This window comes from Leuresthes tenuis, unplaced genomic scaffold, assembly GCF_036924035.1.
Source record: "Leuresthes tenuis unplaced genomic scaffold, fLeuTen1.0.hap1 SCAF_20, whole genome shotgun sequence".
Lineage (NCBI taxonomy): Eukaryota > Metazoa > Chordata > Actinopteri > Atheriniformes > Atherinopsidae > Leuresthes > Leuresthes tenuis.
The window spans coordinates 17,678,898-17,695,727 of record NW_027325374.1 but is presented as its reverse complement, the minus strand read 5'-3'; the positions used below and the strand labels follow the sequence as shown (position 1 = coordinate 17,695,727).

Below are 16,830 nucleotides of genomic sequence, written 5' to 3'. Positions count from 1 at the left end.
GGTTTACCTCACTTTTGAAAAATAGTTCTAAAAACCTTTAACACGCACACCATTTAATCATAATGTTGATGTAAGCAGGTTGAACCCCTGCATGCAGCATGTGCCTTTTCCAGATACTTCATGAAATACTAATTTTGGCATGCTACATGCTATGCAGACTGTGGATGGTGCATAACACCAAATGAGTGTAATGATTCGTACTGTATGTGTTAGTAAGCGTCTGCGAGTGAATATGAGGTAGGTACAAGGATGGAGTGATTTTGGATGGAGCTCCTATCTCACAGTGCTATTGACACTTTAATCTTGAGCATTTTATTGATCACATACACATGAAAAAGCAATAGATTTAATAGCTGCAACTAACATTAAACAAGAACAAAACAGCTGCCGTACGAGTTGTTCTCAAGTTGCTATTGTCAAGAGAGCCTTCAGCGCAGTACAAAGGGAATAGCGCACAAGAAATCGATCAAGCTGGGAATTCAAAAAAGTGTTTGAACTGCTGCCACTGATCTTCTTGCCTCTGTAGTTATCAAACCGAGATGACGGAAATAGCTCATGCTGATGCTAAGTGTGCTGGAGCAAAAAAAAAAGAAAAAACAACTATTTGCATTTCTTCGGTCATCTGTTAAAGATGTCATAACCCCTTTACTGTTACGTGTTGAGTTTGTTGAAGGACCCAAAGGCAGACAAAAAGGCAAACAGGAGGAGGACAGATAAAGAACAAACAGCGCTTATTTTCTACCAAAGCCAACAAAAGATGCTACAATGGTAGGGAACCCCAACAAAAGATGCTACAATGGTAGGGAACCCAAAATGAGGTTCCAAACTAGAATCTGAAAGAAAGGAACGTAGTTGAGCACAAAACGTAGGAAACGTGAGGTACAGGAAACATAAGGAGGCTTTTGCAATGGATAACAGAATAAATTATGACCAGAAATTAAATATGAGCAAATATGGCTCCAGAGGAAGGCCCAGATTCTGCACAGATTTCAGGACTGCACGTCTTGTCAATCTGTCTGGCCACAGTTCTGGAGGTGGACCCAGAGGCCAAGACTAATGAGACTGTGCAGTCCACCAGAACGGACAAAACCTCTTTGGAGGGCAACATGGAGGAAAAAAACCGACCAGCAAAGCATAACCAGCATTGGTGTAATGAAACTCTCCAGGGCAGAGCAAGAGTGCAGTGGAGCAGGAGCCCCTCTGTGGGTCAGCAGAAGGTTGGTCAGATATGCAAAGCAGAGACCCCTTTTGAGGTTAACTAGGGGACAGATGGGGGGGGTCAGCCAGGAGCAATATCATACATTTGCCAGCCAAAATAGTAAGGTTCGTCTGGTAACACAATATGATTATGTAAGTCATACAGTTAACACCAGGCTATTTTATTTCCTAAACCTAATGAGGTATTTAATTTACTAAACCTTACCAAATGGCTTTTGTGCTTATGTGTAACAGAGACAGTTAAAAGCGTGAATTAAAAAATGCTTGCGACAGGACTTACCTCAAACGTCAAAAGTCTGCACTTGGTGGGGGACGAAGGTGAGCCGAAGCTGCCTGCGACTGGTAAAACAAAACAAAACAAAAGAGGAATAGTTTTGTGCATTGTATGAAAGTCTGTTCTCTGAAATTAAAGTGAATGTGTTAGACATCCCTATAACATTTTACACACAATAAGTGTTGATGAAGTGGTAAAACTTAGCCTTTAAACTGGCCCACAACATGTCACCTGGAAGCTGTCCACTGATGTACATTTTTGGTCGGTTAGTGGTTTTAAGCAAACTTTAAGCCTGACATTTGAGGGTCGACACATCAGTGCGGGAATCAGATGAGAATCCGTCTCGGTTCTTTATCCTGTCCTATGTCTGTCTGAACTGTGCATCAGTTGCAAGAATATGTTTGTAATATTTTCAGGCTAATAGGGTTGTGAACTTCATCTGACGCTGTATGTGTAGGTTAATGTAATTAAATGTGTTCCATAATTGAGACACAAGACAAAGTAGAGCACAACATGGATTGGTAAAAAAACTGTTAAACAGAATAGGTTTTTCCATTGTAGACAACATGGCAGATGGGTCTTTGAAAGTATTGCTCATCGGACAAAGAGAAATTGAATACTTTTTAACTGATTTGGAGAGGTGTTAAAAGAACTGCTGCCATTCTCTCTGTGGCCAACACTCATTTTAAAATGAGACTATTTAATATTCAGAGGGAGAGACTAACAGCTGTATCATTAATGAATTTTTGGTTTCGAAGAACTGGGGAGAAAAAAGTCAGTCCAGGGAGGATTTGTTCATTTTTCAGTCTAGTTAAGTTCTCCATTACACACAGACACACACACACACACACACACACACACACACACACACACACACACACACACACGAAGGTCATTCTTTTCTCGAAGCTAACGGCTAACATTGCTGGGAATTTGCACAAGATAATCAATAGCTTAATCGATGTCCTAATTTCTCACATGGCCCTGTTGTTTTAACTGACTTCCCCCATAATTACAGATGTTAATTGTTAGACCGGGTTATGAAAGGAGCATACGACCTCACCACCAGTGAAGCTGTGATGTGAAAAAAAAAGCTCAGTTACCAAAACCGTGAGTGATAAACAGCAGCTCTTCAGACTGCAAGGCAATATTTGATGTTCGGAAAATTTCCTCACACAAAGCAAACTGATCTCACCGAGGTGCACAAATTAGACACATCCCCTTGAACACCATTTCATAGTGGTTGGAAATGACATGCTGGAACCATCAAAACAATGCAAAGGGAATTAGCATCTTTTTATGCTCATGATATATCATATAAGAAAAAAACATGGTACGGATATGTTAATAAGCTTAAAACCTTGGTTTTCACTGGAAAGGGACTTCAAAGGGTTAACTTTTAAAATATCAAGCATTATAAGAAGAGGTTGGCATGCTTGCTAAAACAACAGTACTTCCGGCTCATGAAGCTATGGATCATAAGGAATAAACAATGGGACTATGCAGACGGAGCACTGAAGAAATCCTTTGAAATAATTTTTAATGAACTGATTCTCAACATTCTAGTTTTAGAAAGACTGCTTTCCATATCACAACCACAGCTTCCTCCCAGATATGAGATGCTGAGTTCATTAGCACTCAAATGCAACACTGCAGCCTTATTCGTCTGAGCATTACCTTGAAGTAATCTAAATAAGCATTAATCCGACGGTCAGACTGCGGTGAAACTAATGTTGCTCAGTCAGTCTGCAAACTTTGTGACTCTTCCTAAAAAATTCCTAATTCAAAGAATGGGATTTTGGTCTAATTTTCATTTGATCCTTATTTTGTTCCTCTCATTCTAACACAGGTGAGGAAACTGCATCCCTTTGGTGGCTAAACCCTGCCAAAATATTCCATTTCATACAGATATCTGTGACTTTCCTGAAGCTAAAGATGCCCCTCATTTCTGTTTCACAGGGAGATAAATGCTGGAAATGTCAAAAAGTTACAAATCTTTGAAGTCACATCCTGTGAGACTTACATGAGACATCGGGGCCTGCTATGAACTGAGGACAGGAGGCATATATTTGGTTGGAAAGCCTCCAACAAACACGACTCACTGCAGAAAGAAAGCTTGGAGCAAAAAGCAATGACCTATTTATCAAAGAAAACTGCAGAAGTTGTGTGACCCAGTAACAAATCACTATTCATAACACACATTTCACCTTTTTCCCCTCTCAAGGCTTTTTTGCCCCCCTATTTCCCCTGCTGTCAGAAAAGCTGCTTCTAGCGCTCGTCTACGCTAAAAGGTTATCCTGCACTCTCAACACTTCCCTGGGGTCATGAAAGGAAAACCTTATTCCTGCAAATTAACGATCTTTGTAGGAATCCGCGCTCCCCTGCTCATGTCACGTCGATTATTCTGACAAAAGGCACGTTTACGACAGACTCAGCTGATGGCACAGATAATAAAGTAGAAATGGGAGAAGTTGTGTTCATTTGCTGCGATTCTGCTGCAGTAACTGATGATTCAGAGACACGATCTGTTGACAGCCTCTTTGCCCTCTGCTGTCTCGCGTCTTCTCTGCACTTAGGTCTGCTTGTTCATAGCTTTTTTTGTCTCACTCAGAGACATGCGAGGATCTTCACATTTGATCTTGGTGGTGACAGACACCGTGCAGTGCTCTCTCTCCTTCATCACTTTCCCCAAGGCCCTTAAACACAAAACACACACCATACAGAAACTGTGTTTCATGGTCATGAGCACTCACAATAGCACGCCGGCTCAGACCGCAGGCAAACGATGTAGGTGTGTGTTAAATGTGTGTGTGACAGAGATTGAAATAAGGATGAATACCATTCAATCTAAAATTAGTTTAACATCTCTTAGAACTGTAACTGAGGTTTCTAATCTGACGAGTTTTAGTCATCATTCCTTTTGTTGCAGCATTGTTAGTGGAAGTATTCTAACTGTAGAAGCGCAAATTCGAAACACCAGGCACACTGTGAGCAACGTCTTCTTAATTTATTGATAACCACTTTTTTGCATGGTGAGGAAAAATACATCTTCCTTCCTTTGATCTTATGAAAACTGCTGATCAGAGAATCTTTGTGAAATTAATATTAAAGATAAATACTTTATGTCCAGTGATTAATATCACACCACACTTAGCCGGAACCATTCTAAAATCCTAATTTAAAAATGTGGTCGTTTATCAGTCATTGTGATTTTGATTGACAGTTACCCTCACATGGATTTTAATGTGAAAGCAGTTCATTTAAGCTCAACAAAACTAAAAATGTCCTCAAAAATGGTTCCTGACAAAGGTGTGACCAGAATATCCCACTGACTAAACGGTCAAAATAAAATAGTTTAAATGTTACGTGCTAGAAAAACTACCCTGAAGTAAATTTTCCCCATAGGCTTCCCTTTTAATTTATAGAATTTTTTAGTTTATATCTTTATTTAAAAAACAGAAAATGAATTTAATATGCTGTGTTGAAGAGATAAAAGAAGAGGGAGGAGGGAATAAAATCACCTGCATAGGTCCCCCTTTCAGAGCCCAGAACAGCTCTGACCTGTGGTGACCTATGTTCTGTGGTATTTTGCAATTATATGTTAGCAGTGAGCATGTTAACAAACTAACAGCTTAAACCCTCAATCGTATCATTTCTAGAGCATGTGCACAAAACATACACATTATGTAAACAATATGATTGCAACAGTTCCACTAATACCGCAAGTTCATGGTGTCTGCGTCCACTTGTGCCCTGTGTGACATAAATTTCTTCATCTGCAATATATGCAGGGGTCCATTGGGTCCCCTCTGAGGGTGTGCAGCCATGCAGAGTGACAGTGCAGACTACGAACCTGTCTGGATCAATTTCCATTCAGAAGAATGAGAAAGCAAAACACCAGACATAGAAGATGAGGAGCAAAGGACGGGCATGGATTGTTGTTTTCAGGAGAGGGCTCGTAGAAAGGATCAGTTACATGCCCATCCATGGGAAGCTTCAGTGTCACTGACCCAAAAGGTAGTATGAACAGAACCATGTGCACATTGCCCATCTGCACAGTGCCTATTGGTTTGCTCATGTGGTGGCGGAAACCGTGTAGCTGTCTTAACGCCCACCTCAACTGTGCACCAAGCAGCTCTTTTCCACACTACTGTGTCATTTAGACAGATAAAAAAAAAAAAGTGTTGCTGCTGTGCACAGTAACCATTCCTCACCTGGAATTCTCACATATTACCAGAAGATACCATCTAAACCAGGGATGTCAAACTCCGGTCCTCAAGGGCCGTTGTCCTGCAGGTTTTAGATGTTTCCCTGCTCCAACACACATGATTGACATCAATGCCTCATTAGCTGGTTTGTGCAGAATGTAACAATCTTTTGAAGAGATTCATTTAATCTGAATCAGGTGCGTTGAAGCAGGGAAACATCTAAAACCTGCAGGACAGCGGCCCTCGAGGATCAGAGTTTGACAGCCCTGATCTAAACCATTAGGCAGCACCACTGCTCTCTTGTTCTACACTATAAAGAGCGTGACGTCAGTCTTTAATGAACACAGAAGTTGATATGCACAACAATGCTGGAGCTTTAACATCCACAACCTTGAACCAGAACCTCTCCTAAGTCCACCACTCAAGTGTTTTATGTTTTGGCTTGCACACATCCATACAATCACAAACTTATACATTACAAATTCACTTAATCCTTGTACTCTATGAGAGTACAAACAGGTTGACTCATTGACAGCTCTGGTTGATATTTCTACCTGGTTTTAGAGTTTCATTTTTTTCCCACTGAAACATACCATTTTTCCTTAAATATGTATACCAAACTGACAAGCATGGTGTATTTAGTTAAACATAACATCAGTAAATGGCAGCAGATAAAACAATATGAATATATGTTCAGACAGAGGGCAGAAGCTGTAGATAAAAAGATTTTAATAAATAATATATCATTTTTATAGTTTTCTTTTGTTCATTCTCCCCTGCTGAATATTATATGCAAAACCATGGGCCAGCAAACTTTAGACAGCAGTGTTATTTATTAATTCAAAGACACGATCTGTTGGATTCCTTTGAACAGCTCATCAGAGGTCAAATATAACCAACCGCTTTGTATCTGCCCCGTAATGAGACTGCAGTAGTTGCTGTGTTAAAAATGCTGCACATATGTAAGTACGTCCAACTTAGTCAGTTTGCACCACAACATCTTACAGGAACAGGGTGCTCATTCAGACGTGACACCGACACATTCAGTAGCCGTTTGATTACTGGAAGGCAGTCAGTGTGTGAAAGGAACTTAAAAGTGAAGTCCTCCTGGAGGAGAACCAGTTATTTTTCCACCGGTGTCCACCAATTATGTGAAATGCAAAATCTCAGAGACATCTGATTCTCTCATAATAGCCAGTACCAGCACGTTGGACATTTACTGCTCTGACAGTTTAATGAGGAAGAGATGAAGACGCAGACAGTGATGATGAGTCTCATGATTACATTATGAAAAGGACTTCTTCGTCATAATCCACTAATTTGACACTTACTAAGACATCAGCACCACTAAATGATGTTTTTTATGTCAGCACACACACACACACATTTGCAAAAGCTACTGAGACAGTTCAGGGAATAATCTGCTTTGTGGAAGGACTCTTCCTAACACGATACATGGATTAGTGTCACATACCAAAATGGTGACCCTCCGGCTAATCCAGACCCTCATCTGAAATAAATTCCAATCAATCCAACCTTTACCAACTTTATATTAAGGAGTCTGACTTGACTTTGTTACAATGACTAATAACTAATGACTGTTCTTGATTCTTTACAGCAAAATAATTTCCCTTTTTTGATAAAGTGTTCCTCAATTTAGTTCAGAATGATTATATACTCTATATGTTTACAGTGATGATTATCATATTCAGCACAGTTCTAAAGTTCTGGTAAAGTAACAGTTTCTAGATTTTGGCAACTTACACCACAGTGCAGTGCATCATGGGACAGCACTGGCACACTGTGAAGCCACAAACCAAACAAAGTAACAGACAGAGTGCTGTTCTTTGTGGTGTTTTATCACTGACACTTGAAAGATGCAATCTGAGCACATAAGAGACCTAAATCAATTTTCTGAAAATGATAATAACATTGGCCTTTAAGGTCACCTTTGATCCATTTCAGCTGCCTTTCAGCTGTTGATGTTGATGGTTGACAACTATGAACATAGCAGCCATTAGAAAGCTCTGGGAGGCAAGTCTGGAGTTGCGGCGGACTGGACGTCACAGCAGGCAGCATGTTCATCAATATTAAACTAAAGATGACTTGAACCTATGAAACCTTGTTTCTTTTTCTTGTTTTTCATTTTTCAGGTCAGCAACCTTGTCCTTCCATCCTTATTGTGCGCATAGCTTAAACTTCTTTTTCTCTGAAGTGTAAAACAGTCTCCCGGAGCCAACGGCTGGTGTTAAGGTCACCCGCCTCCTGGAGATTTGATTTCAGGGGTCCTCTGGTGCTGGCTGCTTCTTTAACTTCCGTCTTTTGTTGAAAGGCAGGCTGCTCCTTTACGACAGACCTCTCTTTTTGGTTACGGGATATTTTTGTCAGTTTGTGTCGTGCTCGTCAAAAGATTAGCATTTTATTGTTGGTTTACTGTGTGGATTTGTCTGGTGACTCACCTGATGTGGGTGCTTTATATACAGATGTGACCCATTTTAGAGACTTTCATGAATTCAACAGTGTCGTCACAATCAAGGTTTAGTCATCAAACAACATCTTAAAATCACATACATGCACACAAACGCACAATGTACTGTATATGACAAAGCATGGAACATTTTACCTGCTAATCAGCTTAAACAGCAAGCTGATTACACTGTGTGTGTGTGCAGTGATGCAAGTAGCAGCTCAGAGCAGTATTTGTGTACATTGTTGCAGTAAAGACTCGACATTTCTCCACTCATCAAGCCACAGCATAATTTCCTTATTCATCCCATCAGAAGACACTGACACCCTCTCTTCTACAAGCCTTCTCTCTTTCCCTCTCTTCATCTCTCTCACTCCGTGGGCATCTTTCGTGTCTCTGTGTGTATTCAAAAGCCGCGACACATCCACATACCTCTCTCTGTCTTTCCCAGCAGTAACAGCCTGATAGTAACAGACATTAATGAGATCTTTTATGCTTTTTTCATTGTGGCACTTTGTGCAAATTTGTATCCATGTGCACACACTCATGCCCAGATTTGACATGTGCATGGCAAATCAGATTGGCAAGCACATCAATACGTTTTACTGTTTTGTTCTGTCAAAGAGTCTGTCAGTTAAACACACAAACATACACTAGGAAACAAAAAAAAAGTAAATAAATAAATGGCACATCAAACCGGTAGAACATCAGCGCTAAATACGGCGGGTCAGGCTTCTCTTCTGAATGACCTCATGAAGCATGCCGCTTAGATGTTTGTGTCCCCATGAACATCCGTGTTTGCTCCACGTGTGTTCATCCATCCCTGGGGCACACATCAAGTGCACTGGGTGCATCAATGGAGTTCATTAATGCTAAAAGCCAGAGCTTTACTCTCTTACTTCTAGTTTGTTCCATTGTTCATTAGCCTCAGCTCATTTAGCATGGGCCGTCGGGGATGGCACCATCGCCTCCCTCAAAGTCACCAGCCTCAAAGTAAAAGGCCAGTGCATTATAGCTCATGTTAATTCAGCATTTATGTGATGTTTCTTCAGCACTCTCCTTACCTGATGCACCCAGCAGACTTGTGAGCAGTGACAGAAAGCAAGTGATCAACTCCTCCATCGTAGCTGAGCACAGAATTTTGTTTGAATTTGCTCTTGGACATAAAAAAGTGACATCGTACAAATGAAGCTTTTTAGCAGCATAAAAAGAAAAATATAAGCAAATTGCTCTGTCAAATGCATGCAAACTGTTGTTCTCACTGGTTTGGGTATTTCGTATTTCTTCACTCCACTGAAATTTAAAACAGCTGCACCGAGAATACTTAGGGTTGTCTTTGTGTCTCATCAGTGGGTGAAGAAACACAGCCACACTAATGTAGCCCCTTGTTTTGTATTTTTCATTGTGTCCATTAAAGAATAAGTGTCTTTACATAAACTGCTTGCTGGATGATTGAGCAGTGAACTGAGTTTATTCTTTGTTATTGTGCGTTACTGTTCAGGCACAACTGTTATCTGCCACAGATCCAAAAGGGCCCCAAAGGCCACAATTCAGAGAGCCTTGTTCTCAAGTAGGAGGTACAACAGAGCAGGAGGCTGGCAGGTGAATTAGAATTACATCTGTTGGCTGGTTTGGGAATGCTTCTGTGTCCCTCTGGAAGAGTTGGAAGAGGTGGCTGGGGAGAGAGAATATTAAAGATTTCTGCTCAAACTGTTACTAGAAAATGGATGGCTGGATGGATGGGCTTAGAAATACAAGTCACTGAAGTACAGCATGAAGCGTAAAAAGTAAAGAAGAAACTCTGTGTTTAAGCACTTTCATCATTTCAGTTAACAACGTGCTCACATGAGGCTTTTCTCCAGACGAACATGTATTAATGAAAGTACAATGAATCAACTGAATCACAAGAAATGTGGGGAAAATGAAAAATTCCAACATGCAGAAGCTGCCATGTGCACTATGTCATGTGTACAGTACGCTGAGGGTATTTGAAGGTGACAGGGTGTTCACAGATTGCACTGAGTGGAAGGTACTAAAAGGAGCAGTTGGTCAGTGTAGCCTGAAGCAAATTTGCTCATGAAGGTGAACACAGTCATGGTCCAAGGGCAGTAATTTCAGTGTACTTAGTATCTTCAAATGTCACGATGACACCAGCTACATCAACACCGAGATGGTTTGCTGTCAAAAAGGGAGATCATAGACTGTCAATATCGTGCTGGAAACACTCTAGATTACATGTGTTTTAAAATTAATATGATGCTGTGTGTTACTTGTTTTCTTACTTGACTCCTTTTGCCTGTCTCTCACCAGAACACTACCAACTGAATAACTCAGCTTATGGACCATTTGGACAAGGGCTTCCACACCCGCACAGTAACCACAGCACATTGGGGCTGAACAGATATACCTCCCTTAAAGCTGTGGGTAAGTCACTCATCCACACTCACAAAAGGATGCAGACTCCAACTGACACAGTAACCCTTTATAGTACAGTATGATGGCGTTGTCACATAATGAAGGCTCTTTGTCTCTTAAAGTTGATCTTAAAGACAAGCCTACACACAATCTCTGCCTCATACTGTTATAACAATGGTAAGGTAATATAGGACTTATACAGAAATTATAGCAGAGACACATCTTGTTTTTTATATCATAAACTCGACTTCACGTACTATTGAACAGAGCTCCTAAAATCCTTTTTATTTAACACTGAGGTGCTCCCTTTGAGTTAAGTTTTTTGTGGCACGTCTGACTGTTAGGAGAACCCAGGGCAGACTTAGAACTCACCGTAAGGATTATATTAGTGCCTCATGATCTTTCAGGAGGAGTCACTAGAGAGAGGGATATCTGGGAAGAAAAGAAATGAATGAATGAATGAATGGGTGGATGGATAGATGGATAGATGGATAGATAGATAGATAGGTAGGTAGGTAGGTAGGTAGATAGGTAGGTAGATAGATAGATAGATAGATAGATAGATAGATAGATAGATAGATAGATAGATAGATAGATAGATAGATAGATAGATAGATAGATAGATAGATAGATAGATAGATAGATAGATAGATAGATAGATAGATAGATAGATAGATAGATAGATAGATAGATAGATAGATAGATAGATAGATAGATAGATAGATAGATAGATAGATAGGTAGGTAGGTAGGTAGGTAGGTAGGTAGGTAGGTAGGTAGGTAGGTAGGTAGGTAGGTAGGTAGGTAGGTAGGTAGGTAGGTAGGTAGGTAGGTAGGTAGGTAGGTAGGTAGGTAGGTAGGTAGGTAGGTAGGTAGGTAGGTAGGTAGGTAGGTAGGTAGGTAGGTAGGTAGGTAGGTAGGTAGGTAGGTAGGTAGGTAGGTAGGTAGGTAGGTAGGTAGGTAGGTAGGTAGGTAGGTAGATAGATAGATAGATAGATAGATAGATAGATAGATAGATAGATAGATAGATAGATAGATAGATAGATAGATAGATAGATAGATAGATAGATAGATAGATAGATAGATAGATAGATAGATAGATAGGTAGGTAGGTAGGTAGGTAGGTAGGTAGGTAGGTAGGTAGGTAGGTAGGTAGGTAGGTAGGTAGGTAGGTAGGTAGGTAGGTAGGTAGGTAGGTAGGTAGGTAGGTAGGTAGGTAGGTAGGTAGGTAGGTAGGTAGGTAGGTAGATAGATAGATAGATAGATAGATAGATAGATAGATAGATAGATAGATAGATAGATAGATAGATAGATAGATAGATAGATAGATAGATAGATAGATAGATAGATAGATAGATAGATAGATAGATAGATAGATTGACCTCTTGGTCAAGATTGACCTGGGGTTCAAATCCCACCTTGATCCCACCATGAAAAGGTACTATCTCCAATAGGGGTCCTTTGGCAAGACCCCCTTACACTACCTGCCTACCTAGGATATGAGTGTAAGTTGCTTTGGATAAATGCATCTGCCAAATGCTTAAACATATGTGTATGTATTTCTTACATGAGTGGTAGTACACGATTACTATTTGTTCAAAGACGCCCATTTTCACTTGTCAGGCCTGCAAGACATTTGTTAAAAGAGTTGGGCAGAGTAATTTAGGGTCAAAGAAAGAAGAAAAAAGATACTATTTCAGACATGTGCTGTCAACTGGTGAGTGGAATCATGATTTGGTACAAAAATCCATCCATGAGTCTTTTCGGAACAAATATGGGCAGAAGATCTCCAGTTTGTCTCTGAGGATTTGTGTTGTTTCTTCTTCTACAATTTGTAGGAATTTCAGGGTGAAAAGAGCAAGGTTATAAGTCTAAATTGGACACCTCTTTCATCTTGGATCATTCTGACGGCCATATGTCAAGAACCATTATTCATCAGTCGCTGATCCAACCACATGGGCAAGAGATGACTGTGGCAGTCCTTTGTAAAGCACTACAATATGGAGCTACATCCATACATTTGTTATAAAACTTAACTGTGCAAATAAGAAGCTCTAGGTTAACCTTGTCCAGAGAAGTATCAACGTCTCTGGGCCCAGAGGCATCTGGGATGTGTTGTGGTCAGACCAATCATTATTTTAGATGTCTTTTGGAAGAAAGACAAGCCATGTGCTCCTAAACAATGAAAAGGACCATCCAGACTGTTATCAGCCATGGTCTGTGATGGTATGGGGCTGTATCGGTGCCCTTCGGAGATGACATCTGAGATGACAGAAATAATGCAGAAAAACTCATTGATATTTTGGAGTCTTTCATGATGACATCTTTTCTGAAACATAAACACAATTTTCAAAAAGACTATGCAAAGCCGCCCTGTGATGGACTGGCGGCCTGTCCAGGGTGTACCCTGCCTTTCGCCCGATGACTGCTGGGATAGGCTCCAGCCCACCCGCTACCCGATTAACGGACTGTCGGTATAGAAAATGGATGGACTATGCAAAGCCATATTCTGCAGATATAACAGAGGCATGGCTGAGGTAGAATAGGGTACGTGTAAAGGACTGGCCCACCTGCAGTCCTGACCTCTCCAAAATAGAGAATGTGTGGTGAGTTTTGAAAAGAAAAAAAATGTGATAATGACAACTCCGCACTGCTTCACACCTTTAGACGTGTCTGCAGGAGTAATGGGACAAAATAACACCTAAGACGCTTCATCGCTTGGTATCCATCTTTTAGGTGCAACAGTACAAAGTGGTTAAAGCTTTATAGTTCCAACTTCATATCAGGTGAAGTCAAATCAGCCAGTCAAGGTAGGTTATTTTCGCAACCCTTTGTGATTCAAAGATGGTTGACGAAGCATTTCTCAAATGAAATCCTCCTTTACACACCATATTTACATATTTCAGTAATGAAAATACTTTAAAAAGTTTAGGCTTCTGTTGATGATTTCTTTTCTTTAAGAAAATCACCTTAAGCCAGACACCCATTGCCGCTGTTGCTACCACTGCCAACCAGTTCAGTTTTACATTGATTTATGTAAACGCAAACAGCCAATCAAAAAAATAACCTCCCTTTATGAATTATCCAATCTGGCATCTGGCCGTTACATGACTTCCACACAGTGTTTACAGTTTACAGTGACAGCAGTTCCAGATTTACCATTCTGACCTCATTTTAATTCTGATCTCACCATTATACAATCCCATAGGAACACTTCTTTTTTTTTTGTTTCGATTTGTTTTAACTGGTTTTCAATTTAAGAATCACATCATCTAATTAATAAGAAATAGGTTTTTAAAAGAAAATACTCAAGTTTTTGAAGAGAGATGAAAAGAAACATCTGCTGCTGATGGACTCACAGACTCACACTCAAAGCACACACAGAGACAAGGTTAAAGACAATGCAGACAGAGGCTAGCGGCAATGACCTCAGTGTGTAGTTTCTTTAAATAATTCCCTGTGACATTCATGCTTTCCAATGACATACGCACATACATACATACACAGCGGCCTGCTTCAGACTCAGGCCGGGGGTACTTACAAAATTGTCTTTGCCGTCAATTCATCCTGTCATACTTACATTTACCTCCATCATCTCCATTTCACTCCTGAGGTCGTCCTCCTTCTCAGCCTCTCTCTGCCATCTGCCCCTCAGTGTCTCAGCAAAAGAAGAACAAAGCTGCTATTCACTCACCTTGAAGGCATACGCTAACTGGACACACTTAGATCACCAGCCTTCCCCTCTGATCTTCTTCAAACCCTCCGTTGCATCCTGGCCTTGTTTTGCCTTCTTTTGAATCTCTTTACATGTTATCTTTCCTCCATGTGTACTTTCCAGGATTCAATTTTTTTCTGGTGGAGGTCAAATTAATTTATAACGAGAGAAAAATAGCTCTCTAGATGTTCCTTCTCTCTAAGCACTGCTTTTCCACTTTTCTTTTGGTCACTCAACTTGTTCTCAGTAATGGCACATCACACAACCCTCTTTTGTGTTTTCCTTCAAATCTGACATCGTCCTTGTCAAACTCAACCATTGATTTGTCATACAAGGAAGACTAAGTGAGCTCGAAGAAATAAAATTCCTGATAGTGAAAAAAACTGAGCAATTGTAACAAACTTATGTTTTGATTTGCCATTAGAGTAGTGTGTTATCATCTGTCATAAGTCGTAGAGTCGCAAAGTCTCATGTAGTTTGTCAAATACTTAGGAAGCTGACACTACCCTCCATTTTGAGCCAGGAGGTCCAAACCTAAATGCATCATGGATTGAGTGTGATTCAAACATTGTGGTCTTCTAATGACATGTCACATGTGACTCAATCCTGCATCAGACTGACAAAGTGAACATGACTCCAAAGAAGAAACAAGTTTAAAATGGCTCTTGCTGCCTTACACCTCACCCGACAGGGGTCATAATGTTTTGGCTGATCACTGTATGATGCAACAAAAACATAAACTTTGAACTTTTAGTTTAGAAAAGGCCTTTAGAACTAGTCCTGAATTGTAACAAACTGAGATGATCAAAAAAACGTACTGATTTGTCCTGAATGTTAACCGTCTCCTATCCTTTCCTCTCTGCAGCGGAAACTGCCTCCCGTGGCTACTACAAGAGCTTCCCTATTATGGACTTCTCCCATTACCAGCCTGTGGCACCTCCTGCCTTCCAGCAGATCCAGCCTAAAGAGAAGTCATACATCCACCAGCCCCTGCCAGTGCACCACGACATCCATGCCCCCCTCTCCATCTCCATCCCATCCAGCCACCTTGAGTACTCACGCCTCCCCAAGACCACGACACACCCATTTCTCTCCAGCTCAGCTTTCAAAGCATGGGAGCCAGCTGGCCGCCATGTCCACAGGCAGACCTCTGCCCCAGCCCACACTTCCTCCTCCATGCACAGCTCCACCAGGAGACACGGCTACTCGACCAGGAGGCAGCAGAGCATAGAGAACCTGACAGATGTATTAAATCAGCCCTACGGGGGGATGTACAGAGGAGCTGGAGGAGGAGCAGGGCACGGCGAGCATGTCCAGGGGCAACATACATCGCAACACCCCTATTACCATCACACCAGGCATAAGAGCTACTCCACCCACAGTGCAACTGAGGTTACAGTCTGAGTGCCTCAGTGAAAGAAGCTTGCCAAAAGCAAAAAGGCGTTGGTGTTAGCCAAATGCCAGACTGAGAGACAGTTCGTCAAACATGAGGAAGGAAGGATTAAATAGGGAGACTCTTTCAGATATACAAGATGATAGGGCTGTTTTCATAAGTGGCAACATACAGGGAAGCAGAACCATGTCTCTTACAGATAATACTAAGGTCACAAACATAAGACTCTGCCTAAAGGCAAGCTTCAACAGATTCAACCACTGCGTTTTTGCAACAACAGTGCAATTTCAACATTAACGATCAGGTCTCGTAGAGATGTGGCGAGGAAAAGAGAACAAAATCTTCCTTTTACCAGGCTCTGCTCTTTAAGAGAGCTTAGTGTTGCTCTTCATTTTTAGCACAGCGGTTCAGTCAGATTTGTGAGGAATAAACAGCAAGTTTCTGCTAGTTTTTGAAAGTGCCAATAGAGGACAGTCAGATGAAAAAAATACCACGGTGACCCTGAGAGTGACGAGAACTGGTGCCAGCCGGCCGTACTTCCAACCATTCTACATCCAAGTAGACGTTCATTGCTTGCACACAGCTGTTTGCGGTAAAGGTAGTATGCAACCTTTTCACATGCAGCAGGTACACCTTGAGAACCCTAACCCTAACCTGATATGGATTTGGTGAAACCTTTAGTTAGTTTAGTCAGCAAAGATCTTTTGGAAAAGCGTCTTCAATACAGCATGGTTGATATTTTGTAAATTATGATCAACAGTAAATAGGTTATGATGCTGAACGTACTTTAGGGTGGAGCTACCTTTTTACTGAGAACTCCAATGTCAACGAGTCAAATCCAGTGACTGACGAACCTGATGCTAAACAACAAAAACCAATGAGTGACATCATAGTTGCTTTTTCCATCTTTGATATCAATTCTCCCAGCAGTCACTACTGTATCTCCATGTCTATCCACAGAAATGTGCGTCAGCAAGCTAATAAGGACAGGAAATCTATACAAGTTGGTATATACAGTATGTCTGTATGATCAATACTGGAATCCTAAGCTGTTCATTAGCTTTTTTGGGCACACACATATAATCATAGTTTATTGAAAGGTTTTGCAGATGTGTTAAGTAGTTTGGAGGTCTTCTGCAAC

General features: G+C 40.9%; 1 protein-coding gene across 1 annotated transcript in view; it reads left to right on the top strand.

The window, feature by feature from the left end:
* shisa8b (shisa family member 8b) overlaps positions 1 to 15,700 on the top strand; it is a 32,051-nt gene extending 16,351 nt beyond the window's left edge. The window contains exons 3-4 of the mRNA XM_072374120.1: positions 10,478 to 10,591; positions 15,162 to 15,700. Of these exons, the coding sequence (XP_072230221.1) occupies positions 10,478 to 10,591; positions 15,162 to 15,700 (653 nt within the window). The remainder of the gene's footprint in view (positions 1 to 10,477; positions 10,592 to 15,161) is intronic.
* Positions 15,701 to 16,830: the final 1,130 nt, after the last annotated feature.